Source organism: Adiantum capillus-veneris, chromosome 29, assembly GCF_014529385.1.
Source record: "Adiantum capillus-veneris isolate H3 chromosome 29, ASM1452938v2, whole genome shotgun sequence".
Taxonomy (NCBI): domain Eukaryota; kingdom Viridiplantae; phylum Streptophyta; class Polypodiopsida; order Polypodiales; family Pteridaceae; genus Adiantum; species Adiantum capillus-veneris.
This window is the reverse complement of record NC_140959.1, coordinates 65,619,831-65,643,995: the sequence shown is the minus strand read 5'-3', so window position 1 is coordinate 65,643,995 and position 24,165 is coordinate 65,619,831. Positions and strand designations below refer to the sequence as shown.

The 24,165-nt window shown below is 44.9% G+C and overlaps 1 protein-coding gene across 1 annotated transcript in view; it reads right to left on the bottom strand.

Annotated features, from left to right (window-relative positions):
* Window positions 1-24,165, bottom strand: part of LOC147419328 (uncharacterized) — a 33,846-nt gene that overhangs the window by 279 nt on the left and 9,402 nt on the right. Inside the window, exons 2-8 of the mRNA XM_086505362.1 lie at window positions 2,598-2,710; window positions 2,427-2,498; window positions 2,294-2,329; window positions 1,959-2,004; window positions 324-411; window positions 180-237; window positions 7-89 (exon numbers count right to left, since the gene is read on the bottom strand). Of these exons, the coding sequence (XP_086361488.1) occupies window positions 45-89; window positions 180-237; window positions 324-411; window positions 1,959-2,004; window positions 2,294-2,329; window positions 2,427-2,498; window positions 2,598-2,710 (458 nt within the window). The 3' untranslated portion in view covers window positions 7-44. The remainder of the gene's footprint in view (window positions 1-6; window positions 90-179; window positions 238-323; window positions 412-1,958; window positions 2,005-2,293; window positions 2,330-2,426; window positions 2,499-2,597; window positions 2,711-24,165) is intronic.

Here is a 24,165-nt window from a genome sequence, read left to right as displayed (position 1 = left end):
ACCTACATCTGTCTTGTATAATCTGGCCACCCAAATGACAAATCTCACGATACCAAAACGAGCACCCCTAATGCAGCTATGAGGATGTACTGTTTCGGCAAAGCAACAAATTGGTAAGCACAACCACAGATGCTTACAAACAATATATAGAACATGATAAAATAGAGGTAGGGAAGCACCTTAATCACAGGCTTTTCTGTCATAAAGATTGTTACCCAGCCGACATATGGGAGAAAACTACAACATGCCAGTCACTCGAGAGATTAGATTTCCCTTGGCAAAAACGTAATTCCCCAAAAAGGAAAAGGCCGAGTACAACTCACCCAACCGATCGACCCATTATATGATGCCGATTTAACCAGAGTTGTCCATCAGCATACAATAGCCGGTCATCTCCATAATTATTGTCTCCTATATCCACAAACAGAAGAACTTATACACACCCAGCATCAATGAGCACCACCCAGTTTGTGCCCCTCAAAAATCGTATGGTGCCTCAAGACACATGTATGCTCATGAGTTAGTTGTTTGTGGCAGAAACTCATAATAACCGCCGATTGATATTTTCAAGGTACACTCTTTACGGCACTCAATACAACAGAAATTATTTCAAAGAAAGGTAGAAATCTCTAGCTTACTCCTGATTTTAGGGTTTAAAGTTTAGGGTTTATGGCTTAGGGTTTAGGGTTTATTAAGTACGATACTTACTCTCATGCACATGGATACTTTAACATTCTGGAGCCTCCACGTTATGAATTGCATGCTACAAACCTTGCATTTGCCAAACAGCTGCCTACGAGTAGAGTCCCAATCAAGCATCTCCACAATTTTAGTCGTAGATAAAAATTAGTGAGCATGACCTCTCGACCACTGAAAAGGCTTAATCCTATTGGACACCCTATTTGGATAGGCATTCATCCAGAATTGTGAAAGTTAATACTTGTATGCTTCTTTGTGGCATCCACCCATCTTCCTTTTGACCTGCACTTTTTAAAACAATTCATGCCCAGCCATCAAATTCATGATTAACATTTTTGTGGAGTCATGCATATCAAAGACAAAGTCTACCATTGTCTTATGTTACTCAGGACTATGAAGTCCTTTTACTCCTCGGAACATCCTCTTCTACAGTCTCTTTGAAGGTGGGAATGTGACTCTTGATTTTAAGTAGCAATAAGCTTTCTTCTGGGCGACTGAGGAAATTAACATAAGTTATCATGCCTGCATTGTGCCAATATCAAATTGTTGGTTTCCATATTCCCCAAATGGATTCATATATAGCCATATATCGAGAGCAATGTTTTGTATTCAGCCCCGTCATGTATTTCAGGGCCACAAAGAGAGATCTAATTTCACCCTCTTGTTTTCCAATAGCTCCAAGCATAAAAGTAGGAGGCCAGAATTGTAGAGAAGACTTTGTACCAGCCATGAAAATCAATTAAATTGCAGATAAGACCATGCAAACCATTGCCAATAATCTGCTTATTACGGTATTTTCTGCTTTCCCGATTCCACTGCCTCTCCACTGATTGATTTCATTTCAGTGGATGTACAAAATGTCTCCAACTTGTCCTTTTAGCCATGAACAATCCAAGTAATGTATGATGCACTACAATCAGTTGCCCTTACAATTAAGACCCCTCCCTTTTTGAGTCTATGCAATGCTCCTCAGGCAATCTATGATTGCCCCCAAGCAGTTGCTCTTACAATCAAGACCCCACCCTCTGAGAGTCCACCCTTACAATTAAGACCCCATCCTTTCAGAGTCTATGCAATGCTCCTCAGGCAATGTATGACGCACCCCAAGCAGTTGCTCTTACAATCAAAACCCCACCCTCTGAGAGTCTATGCAATGCTCGTCATGCTTTGTTTAGCTTCAAGTCTACATCGAAATTGAACAATCTTCTATTACTAATTCAGCAGAGAGAAGGGGAAGATGCCCAATGATAGAGCAGTACCTTTTGTCAAGACCTCAACTTCACCCGTATTTCTGTCTTCATGAACCTGCACAAAAACATTGTTAGAAAAAGATAGTTTTATCGAACGGTAGCCCTGGAGGATTCTACAAGTGACTCTTAAATTAGGAAAAATTGTACGCAATTTCTATGTTTAAACAGACACACAGATCTTTAATTAGAATCTTGTCATTCACAAAGATCATATGAAACATGTGACTTCTAAAAATTTAAATTTCCTTTACCTAGGTTGCATATTCAACTTGTTAAGAGAAACATTAGTGTAACAACACCACGCTAAACAGGTGTTTAGCGTTATTAATCAAAAACCTCCTCACCTTGATAACTCTATGGACAATTGGTATTTTCCGACCCTGCAAAATGATCAATTAGAATTAGTAAGTGGTGATTCGTTATCAGTGCTTGCTAGCTATTGAAATTGATAAAATAAAGGTTGTCAACGTTCCATACATCCACATTGAAGACAACAATCTCTCCAGCTCGAACAGGAGCATTGCCCATGTTGAGAAAAAGTATGTCTCCCTGCGATTCAAAGCATTAGCTAAACAACAACCACACTCTTTTTTTTCTTTTTCTGTTTAGGCAGGGGAATATCATTAGTTGATAAGAAGGAATTCATACTCTTTGAAATCCTGGTTCCATGCTACCCGAGAGAACCACTACCACTGGAGACTCGCTACCAGTGAAACAAATCAGCCCTTTCCACATAATCAGGGCCAAAGATACGATCATACCTACAAAATATTACATCCACAAAACAATTCCAGTCAAGCACTAGTTCTAATTAAGCAGGACAAAACAGCCCATTCCACATAATCAAGGCCAAAGATACAATTACCGTTACAAAGCTGCTCCACAAACATGTCACAATTGAATTTGTGCTTCTAGAATTTGAAAGACACGGCTGGAACTAAACCATACTATTGATGCATCAGTAAGCTACCTGTGAAGTCTGCAATCGGTTGGGGAAGCAGCTTGTGGTAGCAAACGAAACCAGTAATAAGCTGGGGTGCACATCCAGAATAGAAACCAAAGATGTACAAACTCATAACACACGAACGCAGAGGGTGAAAATAGTCAGGAAGGACTTTGCATGGAGGTCACAATCAACTAGAAAACGATGAACTCCACTTCATTTACACCAACCTCAAGGCAGAGAAGCGACATCTTCAGAATCTGAAGATAAAATGTGGTAGGTATAGCCACAGCACCCAAATCCTAGACAATGTATGCCACGAGTTCCACGGGCCCAAGAGTAGGGGATGAAAGCGATATATCAAGATAGCTATGTCATCATTGATGGCAATACCAAGAATACGCCTACCAGTTTAGAACTCAATAAAACCTCTCGACCCACCTAAGTAGGACACACAGGTGACATGAAATTGTCATAGACACACACCCAAGGTACAGCGATAACAGCCCGTACAGATTGTCGCACTAGATCCAAAGGCTTGATGTCACTGAGTGATGATGTGGAAATTGCTCATGTGGCAGCATGGTAGCGAGGCGGTACAGTTGGGCTGTAAAAGCCCACCAGAAAAAGCTTAGTAATCATCAGACGAGTCACGAAGAAATTGCGTATAAAAGGCACATATGTGGGCCTGATTTGGGGAGAAGCGCCCAGCTGCTCTATTCCTAAAGGCTCTACAAGTTTATGCAAGCAGTCCACTCCCTGTAGAAGGCACCTCGTACCTTGTATTTGAGAACCATAATCATTTGACATCTGAAGGGGGTGCACCTCGTACCTTGTACTTGAGGACCATAATCATTTGGCATCTGAGCATCATGAACTTACACCGAGTAGCATCATTGTATGAACAGACGATGTGGCAGCAATGTGGCTTGCTGACATCACCATATGATGACATGGGAGCTCTCTGATGATCCGGCACCCCAAAGTGGCAACATGAGTATTATCTTGAAGCTGTTGCAGAGGATGTCCAAGAAAGCTTGGGAGGGCAGCCAAAAACTCATCTGGTTTGGGGATGATTTTTCACTCAGAAAGCAACTCATGTATCTCTTAGGGGGACACATTGTTTTTTCTTTGATGGTCTATGAGGCCATTGAAGAGTAATCACATCTCTCAACCCCTCCAGCAAGCCCCCCCCGGGTCAAAGGTAAATCGGGTGGTGGTCTCATTTGCAACTGCGAGCAGACCTCCTCTCGAGAATGGTCAGCCAATGGATCTAGGATCTATCACGACAGATCTCCTAAAAAATGACCTCCTACTACGTACCGCCCACCGAATAGGCACAGGTAGCAATCGGCAAGTGAACACTTGCAAGTAGGCTGTCTGCACGGAGGTGAAGGAGAGCGCTAGAGAGAGAAGATAGCAAAAACTCAGAGAAATGAAACAAAATGAAATGTTATATTAAACAGCTTCAAAAGGCCAAAATAAACTATGAGACCAAACTGGTACAATCCTGATAAATTTGATACAATGTCAAGGTACAAAATAAAATGAAATGAATAAAATAAAGACTAAATGGCTATTGTCATGAATCTAAGCATCTCAGAGTTGTGTAGCACAGAGTTCAGGTTCTTGTCCGGTTCTCCCACGAGCAGATTAGGGAGTGAGGACTGTTTTGTTGCTATGCCCGGTCGTATCTGAGGTAGATGTACCTTTTCTCGGCGTTGCACTCCACCGTGTTGCCCACCCGATAGGCTGGCATGAGGCAGGACCCCCGTTCCTAGGGGGGGTCAGAGTCTCGAGTCTTTTGCAGTTGTGTCACTAAATATGTGTGTTAGGTCACTTTTAGTGAGTTTACATTTTAGCATTTTTAGCCAGTTTTGGGATTGTGGGTTTTTGCCAAGCAGGTAGGGCAATTTCCCAATTGCCCTATATAGGTAGCCCCCCCCCCCCCCCCCCCTCTCCATCTCTCTCTAGCGCGTTCCTTCCCTCCATCTTGAGCCCCTACACGGCTGGTTGTACGCGTGCTTGGCTGCCCATGCCTGTTCAGTGCACGCTAGGAGCTTGTGTATGAGGAGATCTGTCATGAGATCCATTGGCTCCCGGAGGTTTGCTCGCGGTTACAGACAAGACCATCACCCAATTCACCCTTTTCCGCTGCACCTTTGACATGGTATTAGAGCCACGACGTGCTCTCGAATCGGATCAGTGATTTGTGTGAGTTTTTGGGGCTCAATTTTTGCAGGACGAAAAGAGATAAATTGCTGTTTTTTCTGCGTTTTTCACTCATTTGGGGCTGATTTCGGCTTTTGTCATGAAGTGATGATGTGGCATGCCCAGCTGGAAGAGAAATGGCCGAGTGGACGAGAAACTGAGCCAACCAACTACAGGAACTTACGGAACACCGGCCGAGGGGCCTAAAACCCTAGAGACCAAAAGCTAGAACTTTGAAGAGGATTTCCGTAAAATACGATGGCATGTTGACGTGGCAATCCGTATAGGTGAGGACGTTGCAGGCTGTATGGATTTCCGCAAATTATGCTCGTTGCTTTTGGAGTCTCTAGCGCTAGCTTCTAGGGGCAAATGCTTTTGGGGTTTAGTGCTTTTGAACTGATTGCTTCTGAGGCTCTGCTTTTGGGCATCCCTTGTAATGTTTATACGGACCCTTGGGGCCTCACTCTGGAGTCTCCAGAGCATCTAGACGCAGAGTCTGAGAACAAAGGACCCTCGAGTGTTGTACTTTTCTCCGAAAGGGGCGCCAGTCTTTGGGGCCACAGCTTTTGGGCGCCGAAATACGCCATGCCATGTCGACTCTCTCTCTAGTAAAGTTCGGTGATTTTGAAGTTTCTAATCGTGTGTTGCTATTGATTTCTTGATTGGAGTGTCCAAGCCTGTAACAGCAATGGGCACATATACAGATTTTCTCTCTTCTACCTCGACCTAGCCTCGTCACATGCCCAAGTTCTCCAACATCATGGAGATGAGTGATGATTCTGACAGAATTCGGTCCGTGATGAAGAAGTACAACATGAAATGAGATCGGCGATAATGGAGAACCACCTGTCAACGAGGACTGGGAGATTGGTCCCACTTCTACTCCGATGTAGGTGATCAACCAATCAAGATACCTACCCTCCCTACCTTTCCCTCAGATTGGCAATTGAATGCAAAGAACTATGCCATTTGAAAAGCAAACATGATGGCCGTCTTAGACTCTTACGAGCTTGGAGGCTTTGTTTCAAGCAACTTTCAAAAGCCAAAGGACCCTACGGGAGCGAAGCTATGGGAGTGTATCAATGCTCGAATCCGGTCTTGTCAGGTGCAACGGAAGAGAATAAGGATTTGCTCCGATCTAGTACTCCGCACACAAACACAAGGGTCATTTTACTTCACTTGAAAGAACTAAATCGAACTAAAAGAAAGAGAGAGAAAAGAGAGACGACACGAGATGTCAGGTCCCAAACCCTCAAGGGGCCCCTTGCTATGTTGTCAGAGCAAGTACTTTTTTATTATTGCACAATGCTGATTACAACGACTAAATGCTGAGATGTTGATGCTAATGGATACCGATGCTACTGATGTTGGGTACAGGATACTGAGGTACTGAAGGGGTCTATGTCGACGACGAGGTACTGTTGGTGACTGCTGGCTGCCCAGTACACACACACATCCTCTCTTGGTAGAACCCCCACCTGCTGTACCGAATGGCTGACGTGGCCTGTTGTACGGACAGCTCCACAAAATGCGGCGCAATTCATTGAAAGCGTACGGCCTGATGACTGGCAGCAGCTGTACGGCAGAATCCTACGCAAAAAGCTGGCAGCTTTTGGCTACGCGAAGGCTGGGAAAATTCTTACGCTAAAGCTTTTTGGGGAGTTGTTTTATTTTACCAAGCCTTGTGAGAGGACAAGTGGCTTTTATTTTTGAAAGCTTTTAACTTAGAAGCTTTTGGGGCTCTGCTTTTAGCATCCCTTGTAAACCTTTATATTGGTGGTTTGGGCTCTCACTTCAGAGTCTGAGAGTGAGTCCCGACCACTCTTGTGTACTTTGAGTTGCAGACTAATAAAAAAAGAAATACTAAAAGGGGCGCCAGTCTTTGGGGCCAATATCTCTAGGCACGGAACTCCGCCGGGTTAGTGTGGAATCAATTGTGAACTATGAACTATTTTGAAGTGATTATTTGTGGTGTCGCAGTAGATTCTCGACTTGGAGTGTCCAAGTCTGTTATAGTGGTATCAGAGTCGAGTTTCGATCCTGGGAACTGTTTTGAAGTGATTATTTGTGGTGTCGCGGTAGATTCTCGACTTGGGAGTGTCCAAGTCTGTTACAATGGTATCAAAGCACGACCGATTTCTCTTCTACGGGAAATCCGATCCTTTTTACGCGACACTTATGGCTTCAGGCAGAGACCAGTCGACTTCCTCTGCATCCGGAGATGCGTGGAGGGATCACAACGAAGATTCATGTGAGAAGTACGGCCCGCCTCGGCCTACTAAGGCGGAGATCGAAGAGATGGAGCGTCGACAATTGAACGGCGATGCAACAAAGATGATGCTTAATTTTGCGAAGGACCCGAAATTTGCAAAATATATGAGCTAGACTTCTTTCGATGAGGTGCACACACAATGGCAGCAGACCACAGAACCACCCTTCAAATCAGCTCTCAAGAAACCTCCTACTCCCAGGATGTACACAGAGCAAGAATTAGAAGAGGTGGTTTGCACGAATTGCTCAGCTTTTTGACGCATAGAACAAAGCTAAAAAGCACGAAAAAAAGCAAAAGAAAGGCGCTGACTTCCACGGTTATTTGGGTCGTCAGTCTACATTTGAATCGGCAAGAAAGCAGAAGAAGCGTGTTCGATTTGAAGGAGTACCAAGTTCTTCTTCTTCTTCTGACAGTTCTTCTAGCTCTTCTGACTCGAGCGAAGAAGACAGAAAAGGTAAAAAGCGAAGCAAAAAGCAAAGCTTCGGGAAGGGCAAGAAAAAGGCATAGAAGCCTAAATCTCGCCCCGTGGTTGATAGTTCTACGGAGAACTCGTCTTCAGATAGTTCGGACTCTGATGACAGCAGCTTTTGCGCAAAAAAAGAAGAATTTTTATAAAGCCAACCAGTATGACTTTCTGAAAGATAAAAGCAAGAAAGTTTGAGAGTTTAAGGAAGGTGGATAGTCAATTAAATTTGACACGTTTTCTGGTTATAGAGATGCTTCGAAGGCTTTGTCTTTTATACAACAATTTGACATAGCTTTCTCAGGAGGGCGTTACTCAGAGCACTCTAAGATTCGGAGGGCTGCCTCTTACTTTAAGGGGAATGCTCGAACTTGGTGGTTCTACTAAACAAGACAGCGCCAGTTAAATGGCTGAAATTCAAAAGGTTTTTATTTCTTCATCGCTGACTCGAGAGTATGAACGCGACATACGAACTGCTTGGAACCATCTTCGGATGACCAAGAAGGATACAGTGGACGCTTATTGCGAGAGATTCTGGAGCTCTTTTCTACCCGCCTCTTCATTTAAGAAGATCTCGTTCAAGGAACAGATTAAGCGGTTTACCTTGAGTCTTCTTACAGAGATCCGAGATCACTGCTTGGAACAAAAGTCAGCTTCCATTCGGGAGTTGATGAGTCATGCGAAACGGGGTTTTGCCATTCACTGAGCAGTTTGACCTACCCCACAGATGAGATCATGACTCAAAGGGCCGAACAGACTTCGACAAATGAAAGTAGAAAGAGGAAGAGCAATCCAGAAAAGAAAGAAAAGGATGCACGACCCAAACTTACTCCTCAAGAGAGGACTCGCTACATAAAGAAGGGGAAGTGCTTTGGATACCGGGAAACTGAGCATATCTTCGCGAAGTGCCCTAAAAAGGCACAGAAAGGACAGAACAACAAGGATGACAAAAGGCCTGAGAGTTCGAGAGCAACTGAGGACCGTGGAAGGAAAGGCAAGATGAAAACAGGATTGGTTCCAAATTGCGTGGGTATTGATCCCAGCACGATGGATGAGAGTACAGAACTTTGCCGAGCTTGGGGCAAAGTGAAAGACCACGAAGCCCTCATCTTCTTTGATGGAGGAGCCAAGGCCAACTTCATTTCACCGGAATTGGCGACGCCGCTCGAGATCACTCCCAATCGGATGAGGTCACTTGCAGAAGGCAATTCTAGCGGCACTCGGCAGGGACAGAGCCATTACACCTATAATTGGCAAACTTCGGTTGCATTGTCAGGGGTATTTGGGGCATGAGGACTTTTACATAATGCCTTTGGAAGATCGTGATGTTCTCTTGGGAATTCCCTGGTACCACAACAACAACGCCATGGTCGACTATCGGGCGAGGAAAGCGACTTTGACCACAGAGAAGGGCAGAATCATTGTACTTGATGTAAAACTTAAGGGTAATTCTGTCCCTATTGTATCGGCTTCAATCATTTCTAAATTAATGAAATCTAGTCTGTTTGTTTACTCGATCTTTTTGAAAGAGTTGAGTGATGAGGATAGGACAAATATGTCTGAACTTCATAAAGAACGCCAAGATTTTCTCCACTCTCATGCCGATTGCTTCTCAGAGGGCCTGCCAGGCGAGTTACCACCCGCTCGTCCTGAAGATCATACCATTGATATGATACCTGGAAGCACACCACCGAACTGGCCATCTTACCGTATGAGCCAAGCCCAGAACGGAGAGATTATAAACCAAGTGAAAGACCTCTTGGAAAAGGGTCTTGTCCAGCCTAGTACTTCACCGTACTGCTCTCCAGTGTTGTTGGTTTTGAAGAAAGACGGATCTTGGAGAATGTGCATCGATTATAGAGCTCTCAACAAAATCACCATCAAGAACAGATTTCCGATTCCTAGAATCGATGATATACTTGACCGACTCCATGGATCCTCGTGCTTTAGCAGGATCGACTTGAAAAGTGGATATCATCAGATCCGAATCGTGCCGGGAGACGTCTACAAGACAGCCTTTCAGACGACTTTTGGGTTATTTGAGTTTTTGGTGATGCCTTTTGGCCTAACCAATGCTCCTGCGACATTTAACCGGATGACGGACAAGATTTTTCGAGAGTATAGACTATTTGTTGGCACTTTCTTTGACAACATCATTGTTTTCTCCAAGGATGAGGCAGAACATAGAGACCATCTGCTTCAAGTCTTTCAGGCATTACGAGATCACAAGTTAGTGATTAATGCGAAGAAAAGTAAATTTTTCCTACCAAAGATACACTTTTTGGGACACATTGTGTCAGCAACAGGAGTGCAGATGGATCCGGCCAAGATAGAGACTATCCGTGATTGGCCTGATTAAAAGAATGTCCATGAAGTTAGAAGCTTCTTGGGATTGTGTTCGTACTACAGGCGGTTCATTAGAAAGTTTGTAGAGGTTGCTTCCCCTTTGCATATCTTGACACAGAAAGGAGTCCCTTTCTCGTGGGGACCCACAGAGGTGATTGCCTTTCAGACATTGAAAGAGAAATTGACTACGGGACAAGTTTTGACTTTGCCGGACTTGCAGAAGTCATTTGAAGTAGATTGTGATGCTTGTGGTCGTACTCTGGGTGCGGTCTTAATGTAAGAAGGCCATGTCATTGCTCACGAGAGCCGATTGTTCTCGAGGTGTCACAAACGGGAGCGCATAACAATATAAAATACATTCGGATAAATAGGATTTATCACTTATTATTGAAGCCAGAGGATATAGAGAGAGAGAGATAGAGAGTGAGAAGATCGACAGTACTAGGGACTAGAAGATGGGCTGGTCCCCCCCCCGTAATAGTATCTTTATTACTGAGGAGAAGTCTATACAAGCACTTGAACCGAACGTATTACCACGTTCGTTCTAGAATAAGACTTGATGGTTCCCGGAAGCCTCAGCTTCCGATTCCTAGGGCAAAACCCTATTCCAAGGAACTTCCGTTCCTTATTCCAATTCCTCGAGAATCAAGGTTCTCGCCTCTGGATCTCACCTTCCAGACTCAGGGCATGGCATCCCTGCAACTCTTTTCCAACTCTCTTTCCAGAGTCCTCTTCCCGCAGAACAACCCTGCTTTCCCGGACACGAAGTCCTTACTTGGGAATCCCAACTTCCGGATCACAACTTGAGAGACTACCTCTCTCCGATCCGTGGATCTACTTCCCAAACTCGGGTACGAAACCCTTGGGCTGATCTGGCTCTAGTTCCTCAGAGCGCTTTTCTCCTGCAGAGGATCATACCTTCCTCTGCTCCTACTCCCTCACTAAGAGGAAGTACACCTGCAAACAAATCCTCAGAGTTCATAACATGAAAATCGTTACCTTCAAAGTCTCAACGCTCGAAACGCAACTCCGTTCTCGAAAAGCAATTCCCCGGAAGAGATCTCTCCATAGAAAATCCTCTCTTCCAATCCTACACACAAAAGAGGTGTGTTCTCGGGTTCCTTCTCGTAAATCAGCCCCGTCTACGACGTTTATGGGCTGAAAACAGAGAAAAACAGCAACTTGTCGCGATGGAAACACGCTTCGTAGGCACTTCTTTGCGAGGGAACTCGCGCACTGGGTCTTGGCGACATCTGGTACACTTGGGGCAGCCATGGGCATCACCGGCAACGTCTTCTTTACGGCTGAAATCTGCAGTAGCATCTCCTCCTTGCAAAGATTGGTCTTCCCCTCTAACTGAGGGCATGTGATGCTTTTATAGCTCCTAGCCACGGGCACGAATAGCTGCTCGCGTAGAGATCGCGGCCGTTTTTTTTTTTTTTTTTTCAATTTTTTTTTCCAATTTTTTTTCTCTGTTCTGCCAGAAAAAGAGAGAGAGAAAACGCTGGCTGATCTGTTGCCTTATTTATCAGATGGCTGCCCAGTTATTAAGTGGGCGGCCGGCGTATTTTAAAAAATAGTCTGAACCTGCCCAAAAACTTATAAGTTATAAAATGCTTTCACAGCACTTCTCAGGCGTCCCTGGATGCAATCACATGCATAGTTGCAATGCAGACATAGACTTCCTCGCGTTTCCCGAAAAGCAATCCCGCTTTCTCAAAAAGCATCTGTTTTTCCTCAAAGTTTCCTCTGAACCCATCTTCATTCAAGTGCTTGCTTTTTCCTTGTGCACAATTCCAACACAGTTCGGAATTTCCTCCCGACTATGGATATTCCCTTTCAGATGCACCCGTCACCCACCTTGTGACGCATCAGGAATACCCATCACCTAGTCCTTTCCTACCGAACTTACGATACAATCTCCTTCACGATGCTCTATGTCACCCATCCTATGACGCATCACAGATGTCCGTTCCCGGATGGTCGGATACTTCTTCCCGATGCTCCCTGTCACCCATCCGATGTGACGCATCACAAGTACCCGTTCCTGGTGGCCTTACAGATATTCCCTTTCACAGTGCTCCCGTCATTACTCTGAATGACGCACTAGGAATATTTTGTACTCGGATGTCTCCAGTGAGAAAAACCCTCTCACTTAAAATTGCAATAATTCATTTAGAATTATTTTTCCTTGGTATTCCAAGCGAGAAAACCCTCTCACTTATAAATCCAATAATTCATTTAGAATTATTTTTCTGTCAGATAAAGCTAATTTCGCAACACAAGGCCGGAATTGACAGCACAGATTTATGAGAAAGAGCTTTTGGCGGTTATCCATGCTCTTACTCAGTAACGGCATTACCTACTCGAAGCGGATTTTACTGTCTTTACAGACCATCAGAGTTTACGCTACTTCTTGTCACAAAAGCAGCTATCGGAAAAGCAGATGTGGAGGGCGAACATCTTGTCACAGTTTCACTTCTAGATTGTCCATGTGCAGGGACAGAAGAATTTGGTGGCAGATGCTTTGTCTCGGAAGCCGTTGGTTCTAGCTATTTCCGCGATACATCATAGGAGCTTTGAGGATATGGTCGATCAGTATGCCACAGATACAGATTTTGCATCACACAAATACGGGATGGGGAGACAGTAGCGGGATATTCCATTTGGGATGGCTACTTGATGAGGAAAACCATGTTGTGCGTTACACAGCCGTTGAGGGTGTCACCAGCGTGTGACTACTATCTATCCTTTTTGTTGATTTCTTTCTTATTATCTATTTACTTTCACTTTTTGGAAACACCCCTCGGGAAATCTAACTGCCCTGCATTGCATAGCTAGTGTGGAAATGTCCAGAGGGAGTCCAGGCCTGAGGGCAAGAGAGCACTAAGGTTGGACAAGGACTATGGTTAGCCAAGTGGGGTCATTGACTAGCCAAAGTGGAATCCTTTGCTACAGAGGCTACATTTCAATTCTGGATGTGGCCGCAATGTACAAAGAGGGTCGGATGACCTAGAAAGATACAATGGCAGCATCTCCTAAAATTTAGGGAACTGCTATTTTGGGACTTGAAAATGTGTTGGCGTCATTACCTCCGGAATGACAAGGGGAACATTTTCTTACTCTACCGTGAAGTCAACTGGGCAACCGGTTGGGATATTTTTAGACGGCAACCCCGAAACGGGAAAATGCTTATAAATGTGCCAAGTGGCACCTTCTGGTGCACTTGCCTCATGCAACAAGAAGTGGCGCTGAATTTAGGAGGGGGAGAGCCTCATTTTCAGATTTGTCACAGGTTAAGAGCTATGGAGTGCTTGCTTTCCCTCTTATGCACAGTGCGGTGCCAGGAGTGATGCCCTGCACGCTACGCACTGCCCTCTCTCTCCCCTTTGGCAGTATGTTATGCCCCTCTAGTGGGCTCTTCATTTGACCAATGTACAGTTGTGTGGGTTCATGCGCGATTGCCGAGGCAAGAGCCTCTTGCACAGGTACTGGATTAGCTAGCGGCTAATCCCCCGCAGGTACAGGTGAATTCGGAGAGGTTTCACGCCAGAAATCTCGTCCGATTCAAAGGGCAAGTAGCCCTACAGATGCGGGAGCTCGAGGACTTGCTACGGATGCGATCGGCACGCGAAACGGAGCCCGAAACAGTAAATTACAGCCTGCTGTGTATTTTTGCAGGTTTAGGGTTTTGGCCCTAAACGGACCCTAATACCCCCAGGAGGTTCGGGGACGCAAGGGGACCGCTGTACAGGTGATCTGGCGCATTTTCGGGGCTGAAAACAGAGAATTCAGCGTGCTGCAGATTCTCGCCAGGTTTTGCAAAGTGCCCGTATGCGTCGGGAAAGTCATTCAATGCGTGGGAATACTGACTGTGAAGTGTCCTAGTACAGTTATGCTCCCGAAATCGGGCTGGAACAGTGGAAATTCAGCCGAGTGTGTGCGGGGCAGCTTGTAGGGAACCACAGCGTTTATTCCCTCTTTTGAACAATAAAGAAATACCGAAAGGGGCGCCTAAGTTAGGGGCCAATCTGGTGTCCGTCTACTCATACAGGTGCAATCTAGCAGCCTGTATCCCTCTCCCCCTTTGTTGTGTCTTGAAAGTACAGGTAAAATAGACGACTAATAATGGGTGAAAGCTAAATCAAGGTTTAAAGTAAAGTCTACCGCCCTTTTTGGATTGAACAGGCCGGTTACATGGTTCCATCGACGGGATTAAATCACTTTTTCCCATAGAAGTGAGGCTTGGTCAGTTTTGGGCTTGCAGACACAGGGGATCATAGACCAGACACAGGGAATTGCAATTATGGCTGACAGACCAGATGATGTGACTGAAGAGGTTTCCTCTTCACAGGGTCAACAGACACATGAAGTGGGTGAGTCCTCAAGACCACCACAGACAGATGACGATATATTCAGGACCCAGTTGGCTACTGCTGTGGCTATGTTCACACAAGTAATGCAGAACCCGAGGTTTTTAGCCTTTCTGCAACCTCGTGTTCCGTCTCAGCAAGTTGGGTCACTGGATCATATTCAAAAGACTGTTAAGGCTCGAGCACAGGTGATTCATACCGCACAGTCAATGGAAACACCTGTACACTTGACGGAGAACATGCAGTCTCCACAACCTGTGCCTAAGGTGCAAGAACAGGTGGCTGAGATTCCAGTCTTTCAGGCTGTACCAGTTCAGCCCGCCACCTTTCAGCAGCCTATAGCTGGTTCTAATGGGCAGGGAAGTAACCTACAGGCTATGCAACAGGTCTTCCCACCACCTTCAGTACACCCTGGCTATTTTGGAGGTGGATCGGTATTCCAGAGCATGGCTGGTCATGCACCTGGAAATCAGTTTTACACGCCAGGAACAGTGTTCGGGGGTGCTCAAACAATGATGCCTAACCCCATGTATGGTGTCACGGGCATGCTACCAGGTTTTCAAAGCACTCAGGGCCAATTTGGGATGCCACAGGCAAATTTTGGTATGGCTGGAATTACAAATCAGCAGCCAAATATGGCATTTCCAAGTCAAGTTAATAGCGGCCAAGGAACACAGATGAACCCTAATAGTGTTCCCATGTTTCAGTCACTTCCATATGACAATTTAACACCGCTGGAGAGGCCAACTCCGTACAAAGAAGGTGGCAAAGGTGTGTCATTCACGACCTTTACAGGGTTTGATGATAGGAAGAAGGCTCTCTCATTCCTCCAGCAGTTTGACAAGGCCTATGCAGGGGGAAACTTTACAAAGGCTTCAAAGGTCCGCAAGGCAGCCACTTTCTTGACAGGGAATGCGGGACAATGGTGGACAACTTTATTGCTTCAAGGGCAAGCTCCGTCCACATGGATTTACTTCAAGCAGATTTTTGCAGCAGCATGGTTATCTGATGACTTTGAAGCAGATGTCATGACAGAATGGCACCAGCTAAATGCTGCCACTTGCAGAAATCTGGATGATTACAATCGGAAGTTTTGGAAAGCTCTACTTCCAGTAACTTCCTATAGGTTTGTGCCATTGACAGAACAGATTGAAAAATACTGTTGTGGCCTACCCAAAGGATTGAGAAAATACTGCACGAAGACAAAAGTCACTACTTTGACGCAGCTCATCGAGGTAGCAAACACTGGCAATGGTTTGCTCAAGGGAGAAGATTGTGAATTTAACACTGGCGTCAAGGCAGGATCAGGCAAGAAAAATTCAGCCAAGAAGCACGTTCCCAATGAGGCTCCTAAAGGGACTCGGGAGTCAGCCAACGCAGGGAAAGACAAAGCTACGGCTGAATCAGAAAAAGGACCAGCGAAGAAATGGAAAAGACGTTTTCCTCGCAAGTCAGAAGAGCAAAAGAAGGTCCTGAGGACAGAGAACAAATGCTTTATATGTGAGCAGCCTGGCCACATTGCTTACAATTGTCCTACAAAGAAAAGGCCAGCTGATTCTGATGACAAGGAAGACAAGAAAGGAAAGAAGCCCATGGCTGGTCTAGTGCCAGATATGGTGGGTGACAAGCCAAATTCAGATGCAAGTGAGCTTTGCAGAGCATGGGGAAAGGTCAGGGATCAAACAGTGCTTATCTTCTTTGATCCAGGTGCCAAAGCCAACTTCATTTCCCCAGAATTGGCTTCAAAGTTGGGAATCAGACCTGAAGAGATGGGGTATACAGCAGAGGCAGGTTTGGCATGTCCTGGCCATACAGAGGCTGTGACACCCATCATTGGAAAGTTGCGTCTACATATCCAGTCCTATGTAGATGCTGAAGAATTTTACATCATGCCACTGGACGGATGTGATGTGTTGTTAGGTATTCCTTGGTTGTTTCGTGTACAGGGAATCATGGATGCCTACAACAAAAAGATCACTGTACAGAGCAGGGGAAAGACTCACATTCTAGATGTAAAGCTTAAAGGGGAGTCTATTCCTACTGTATCAGCTTCTGCTATTACTTCTGTAATGAAAAAGCATCTTTCTGCGTACTTGGTTTTTGCACGTAAAGTGTCAGATTGTGATGAATCAAATTTATCTGTGCTAGATAAAGAAAGGTCAATGTTTTTACAACAGTACAGTGACTGTTTTTCCGATTCATTACCGTCTCAATTACCGCCAGAGAGACCCAAGGACCATGCGATAGATTTGGTGCCAGGCAGTAGCCCACCAAATAAGCCTCCGTACAGGGTTAGTGCGGCTCAGCAGAAAGAGATAATGGGCCAAGTACAGGAGTTGTTAGAAAAGGGGCTGATTCAACCCAGTTCATCTCCATTCTGTTCTCCAGTGTTGTTGGTGCAGAAAAAGGATGGCTCATGGCGTATGTGCATCGACTACCGTGCACTGAACAAGAATACCATCAAGAATAGGTTCCCTATACCTAGAATTGATGATATTATGGACAAATTAGAAGGAGCAGCTATGTTTAGCAGGATAGATCTAAAGAGTGGGTACCATCAGATCCGCATTAGATCAGAGGATGTGTACAAGACTGCTTTTAGAACGACGTTTGGCCTTTACGAATTTTTAGTGATGCCCTTTGGTCTCACAAATGCTCCTGCTACGTTTAATAGGATGATGGACAGAATTTTCCGTCCACACCAGCAGTTTGTTGGTACATTCTTTGATGACATGATAGTCTACTCAAAGAATGAAGAGGAGCATAGGCATCACTTGGCCATTGTGTTCAAAGAGCTACGCAGTCATAGGTTGCTCATCAATGCAAAGAAAAGTGAGTTTTTTCTGGAAGAAATTCACTTTCTGGGACACATTGTCTCAAAGGATGGTGTCAGAATGGATCCTGCAAAAGTTGAAGCGATCAAGTCATGGCCAAATTTGAAGACGGTGCATGATGTCCGAAGCTTTTTGGGACTATGCTCCTATTACAGAAGGTTTATCCGAAATTTCGTTGAGATTGCTTCACCTTTACATGCTCTTCAAAAGAAGGCAGTCACCTTTAGATGGACACAAAAAGAGATTTCAGCTTTTAATCTCTTAAAGGAAAAGATGACTTCAGATCCAGTCATTGTGTTGCCAGATCTTAGGAAGTCATTCTTTGTCCAGTGTGATGCCTGCGGTAGTAGCATTGGTGCAGTGCTAATGCAAGATGGCAGGGTAATAGCCTATGAGAGCAGAATTTTGCAAGGGCCAGAAATGACCATGCAGGTCTATGAGAAAGAGTTATTGGCTGTGATTCATGCGCTCTTAAGTTGGAAACACTACCTGCTAGGTGCAGACTTCGTTGTCCAAACGGACCATCAGACCTTGCGATACTTCTTGACACAAACAAAGTTATCTGAAAAGCATATGCGATGGGTAAATATCTTGTCCATGTTCCATTTTTAGATTGTGCATGTGGAAGGCAAGAAGAATGTTGTGGCTGATGCCTTGTCAAGGAAGCCACAAATTTCAGCTGTGTCGATTCCTTATCATCATGAACTTGATGATATGAGAGAACAGTATGCAAATGATGAAGATTTTGCAAGGGTCTTCGAGCAACTAATGGATGGACAACGTCATGAACACTATCTTCTTAAAGACGGGTTCATGATGATGCATGGCAGATTGTGTGTCACAAAACCATTGCGATGCAAAGTTATGGAAGAGAGTCATGTCCCACCGTATGCAGGGCATCGTGGTATCGATGCTACAGTTAAAGCGGTTGAGACATTCTTCTACTGGCCTACATTGAGAAGAGATGTGGATGCCTTTGTGCGAGAATGCCTAATATGCCAAAAGGTCAAGTTTGACAGGCAAAAGGCACCAGGGTTATTGCAACCACTACCTATTCCAGATAAACCATGGGAAAGTATTGCTATGGATTTTATCTTTGATCTTCCGAGAACGCAGACAGGAAACGATGGTATTTGGACCATTATTTGCAGATTCAGCAAATAGGCTCATTTTATTCCTGTCAGGAAGAAGATAGTGTAACAAACTTGGACACTCCAAGTCAAGAATCAACCGCGACAGCACCAAATAACCACTTCAAAACAATTCACAGATCACAATAGATTTGCACTGGCCCGGCGGAGTTCCGGGCCAGTGCAAATCTATTGTGATCTGTGAATTGTTTTGAAGTGGTTATTTGGTGCTGTCGCGATTGATTCTTGACTTGGAGTGTCCAAGTTTGTTACAGATAGAGCCAGATCAGATGGCACGCTTGTTTATGAGCAATATTTTCAAGTATCATGGCATGCCACAGTCGATTGTTAGCGACCGTGATCCACGCATGACAAGTTTGTTCTGGAGAGGCTTGTTTGAGAATATGGGTACCACGCTCAAATTCTCTTCGTCATTTCATCCTCAAACATATGGGCAGTCAGAAGAGGCAAATTCTACTGTCCTAGATCTGCTGAAGTGCTATGTGTCAGAGCATAAAGGAAAGTGGGAGCAGTATTTGCCATTGGTGGAGTATGCATACAATAATACAGTGCATTCATCAACTGGCAAGGCACCCTTTGAGATAGTTGAAGGTGGCAAGAAAGTTCCTCCCATACTGCATACAAAGGACAAGATATTTGAAGCAGATAAGTATGTTCAGGACATGGATGAAATGTACAAGAAGGTCAAAGTGGCCTTAGAAAGGACTCAGGCAAAGCAAAAGAAAGCAGCTGATCATCACCGTCGTGAAGTGGTATATTCACTTGGTGATTGGGTGCTTTTACGCTTTGAAAAGGCAAGGTTAAAGAAGATGAAGGGCAAGGAAAGACTGTTTCCAAAGCTCAGCATGCGTTACTATGGGCCTTTTCAAGTATGCGACATAATCAGTGATGTTGCATATAGGCTGAAATTGCCTGACAGTTGGAAGATTCACAATGCATTTCATGTGAGTCTTCTCAGACCCTATGTGGGTGATGTGCCAGAAGATATGCCAGCTGAAGATCAGCCGGAAGTCGAGGAACTTGACGAGATCTTGGTCCCTGAACAGATTTTGGCACACAAAGAAAGGAAAGTGAAAGGCAAGGTTGCTAGGCGTTACTTGGTAAAGTTCAAAAACTATCCACCAATGGATGCTAAGTGGATGGAAGAAGGTGAACTTGCAGAGTCACCAACTGTGTTATCACTTTACCTTGAAGCCTTCGATTTGCAACCTACCTTGACCCCTTGAGTTTCAAAGCTACATGGATTGTCAGTGTGACAATGGCTTCTGAAACAAATGATGTACATGGTATTTAAAGTGAGCTCAAATGAAATACCTGTTACATGAATGTTAGAGCTGTACAGATTGTCAGTTTGGCAATTGCTCTTATGGAATGTCCAAAAGTTTGGTTAGTGCTATAGAAGTGAGTATTTCTTGTCAGTTTGTCAAGGATACAGTAATTGCTTATATTAAAGAGTACATGTGTAACTGCATTCTTAAACTGTCGGTTTGGGTATGCTCGAAAGTGTTACGGGATCCAACGTGTACTATAAGACAGTGGCAAAATGTGCAGCTACCATTTTGTCATTGGAAAGTTAGTGACTCAAAGCAATGGCAGAGTGCGAAGCTACCACTATGTCATTGGGACAGGGTTCACACGCAGGCAATACATGAGTCGACGAGGTGTTGAATACACCAGGGTTGACAATGAGCATGTATGTGTCGTATATGTGTCGACAGGTGTTGAATACATCAGTATTGACAGTAAGCATGTACGACATAGATGCAAACGAGGACGTTTGAGATTTCAAGAGGGGGGTATGTCACCAGCGTGTGACTACTATCTATCCTTTTTGTTGATTTCTTTCTTATTATCTATTTACTTTCACTTTTTGGAAACACCCCTCGGGAAATCTAACTGCCCTGCATTGCATAGCTAGTGTGGAAATGTCCAGAGGGAGTCCAGGCCTGAGGGCAAGAGAGCACTAAGGTTGGACAAGGACTATGGTTAGCCAAGTGGGGTCATTGACTAGCCAAAGTGGAATCCTTTGCTACAGAGGCTACATTTCAATTCTGGATGTGGCCGCAATGTACAAAGAAGGCCGGATGACCTAGAAAGATACAATGGCAGCATCTCCTAAAATTTAGGGAACTGCTATTTTGGGACTTGAAAATGTGTTGGCGTCATTACCTCCGGAATGACAAGGGGAACATTTTCTTACTCTACCGTGAAGTCAACTGGGCAACCGGTTGGGATATTTTTAGACGGCAACCCCGAAACGGGAAAATGCTTATAAATGTGCCAAGTGGCACCTTCTAGTGCACTTGCCTCATGCAACAAGAAGTGGCGCTGAATTTAGGAGGGGGAGAGCCTCATTTTCAGATTTGTCACAGGTTAAGAGCTATGGAGTGCTTGCTTTCCCTCTTATGCACAGTGCGGTGCCAGGAGTGATGCCCTGCACGCTACGCACTGCCCTCTCTCTCCCCTTTGGCAGTATGTTATGTCCCTCTAGTGGGCTCTTCATTTGACCAATGTACAGTTGTGTGGGTTCATGCGCGATTGCCGAGGCAAGAGCCTCTTGCACAGGTACTGGATTAGCTAGCGGCTAATCCCCCGCAGGTACAGGTGAATTCGGAGAGGTTTCACGCCAGAAATCTCGTCCGATTCAAAGGGCAAGTAGCCCTACAGGTGCGGGAGCTCGAGGACTTGCTACGGATGCGATCGGCACGCGAAACGGAGCCCGAAACAGTAAATTACAGCCTGCTGTGTATTTTTGCAGGTTTAGGGTTTTGGCCCTAAACGGACCCTAATACCCCCAGGAGGTTCGGGGACGCAAGGGGACCGCTGTACAGGTGATCTGGCGCATTTTCGGGGCTGAAAACAGAGAATTCAGCGTGCTGCAGATTCTCGCCAGGTTTTGCAAAGTGCCCGTATGCGTCGGGAAAGTCATTCAATGCGTGGGAATACTGACTATGAAGTGTCCTAGTACAGTTATGCTCCCGAAATCGGGCTGGAACAGTGGAAATTCAGCCGAGTGTGTGCGGGGCAGCTTGTAGGGAACCACAGCGTTTATTCCCTCTTTTGAACAATAAAGAAATACCGAAAGGGGCGCCTAAGTTAGGGGCCAATCTGGTGTCCGTCTACTCATACAGGTGCAATCTAGCAGCCTGTATCCCTCTCCCCCTTTGTTGTGTCTTGAAAGTACAGGTAAAATAGACGACTAATAATGGGTGAAAGCTAAATCAAGGTTTAAAGTAAAGTCTACCGCCCTTTTTGGATTGAACAGGCCGGTTACAGAGGGAAAAGGTTATGACCAAATGCCACTGTCCGCCTTTTACGGGTCACCGCGGCAATGCTACCACCTTGAAAGGGGTAGAGAGATACTTCTTTTGGCCGAGACTCAAGAAGGATGTGGACGAGTTTGTGCGTAGTTGCTTGGTATGCCAGAAGGTCAAGTTTGATAGGCATAAAGCATAGGGATTGTTACAGCCTTGCCCATACCCACCCGCCCCTGGGAAAGTATTGCAATAGATTTCATTTTTGATCTCTCGAGAACACAGAGTGGTCACGATGGTATCTGGACTATTATTGACAGATTTAGCAAGCAGGCTCATTTCATTCCAGTGAAGAAAACAATCAAACCGGATCACTTAGCGAGACTGTTTGTAGCCCAAATCTTCAGATTACATGGCATGCCCGATATGATTGTCTCCGACACGGACCCCAGATTCACGAGTTTGTTTTGGAAGGCAATTTGGGAGAACATGGGCAAGCAGTTGTTCTCGCCATCTTTCCACCCACAGACTAACGGGCAATCTGAGATTGCCAATTCAGTGGTCTTAGATTTATTGAAGTCTTACATCTCGGATCAGAAGACTCAATGGGAAAAGTATCTACCTTTGGTGGAATTTGCCTACAATAACATATACACCCTTCGATGGGGAAGGCGCCATTTGAGATTATTGAAGGTGCTGCGAAGGTTCCACCCACCCTAAGAACGAAAAATAAGATTTTTGAAGCCGATGAGTACACGCACGACTTAAACACGACTTTTGCCAAGGTCCACGAGGCTTTGCAAAAATCTCAGGAAAGACAAAAAAAGACAGCAGATCGCCATCGTCACGATTTGAAATTGAAGGAGCATGAGTGGGTGCTCTTACGTTTTGAGAAGGCACACCTGAGAAAGAAAAAGGGAAAGGAGAGGCTTTTTCCAAAGCTTAGTATGAGATACTACGGACCTTTCCAGATCTCCGAAAAGATCAATGATGTCTCCTTCCGATTGAAACTGCATGACACTTGGAGGATTCACAATGCATTTCATGTGAGTCTCTTGAAACCTTTTAAAGCTGATGTGCCCGAAGATGGGGAGCCTGATGAGTAACCCAAAGTGGAAGAAAACGAGAAGATCCTTGTTCCTGAACAGATTTTGGCACATAAGGACAGAAAGAATAAGGATAAATTGAGAAGGCGGTTCTTGGTTAAATTCAAGAACTATCCTGCATTGGATGCAAAGTGGATGGAGGAGGACCTAGCAGATACTCCTCAGATTGTGAAATTTTACCTTGAAGCTTTTGGTTTAGCATAGTCTACTCCAAATGGAACCCCGATATCAGCTTGGCCGGTAATCTGGTGCAGTGGATTGCACAAGAGGGGAGTTACTCCGCTCCTTTGTCAACAGATGCCTCGATTTTTGAATACTATAGTCACTGATGTCTCTTTGAGCTTCAGGGATAGTGAGAGCTGACAATATTCTGCTGTATGACTTTATATAATGGAATTCTGGATAATATGAAACTGATTTGTTCTTGCTTAAGTGCAGGAACTAATAGACGAAATGACTGCAGCATTTTGGTCTGAATGATCTAGATAGACATGGTTGCAATAGGGACTAGTCAATCGGGCATCTATGAGGTCCTGAGTCGATCTAGATGCGATTGCTAATTGCATTGCCGACAAATCATGGTCTGAGATCCGAATGAATATTGAATGTGATTTGTCATGTGATGTCATGTGATGTCGTGTGATGTGACTATCGATTGGTACATGTGCTAGATGTGTGTTCCTAGTGCGTCAGTACTAACAGTCAGTGTCTGCTAAGATAGTTTATGGCTTCTGTCTGTTTTGCAGGCGCAATCGAGGGCAATTACAATGCTTTCAAGAGGGGGGTATGTCACAAACTGGTGACGTGGCTGCCCAGTTTTGGTGACTATTGGCTGCCCAGTACATACACATCCTCTCTTGGTAGAACCCCCACCTGCTGTACCGAATGGCTGACGTGGCTTGCTATACGGACAGCTCCGCAAAATGCGGTGCAATTCACAGAAAGCGTACGGCCTCATGACGTGGCAGCAGCTATACGGCAAAATCCTACGCAAAAAGCTGGCAGCTTTTGGCTACGCAAAGGCTAGGAAAATTCTTACGCTAAAGCTTTTTGGGGAGTTGTTTTATTTTACCAAGCCTTGTGAGAGGACAAGTGGCTTTTATTTTTGAAAGCTTTTAACTTAGAAGCTATTGGGGCTCTCCTCACTCTTGTGTACTTTGAGTTGCAGATTAATACAAAAAGAAATACCGAAAGGGGCGCCAATCTTTGGGGCCAATATCTCTAGGCATGGAACTCCGTCGGGCCAGTGTGGAATCAATCGTG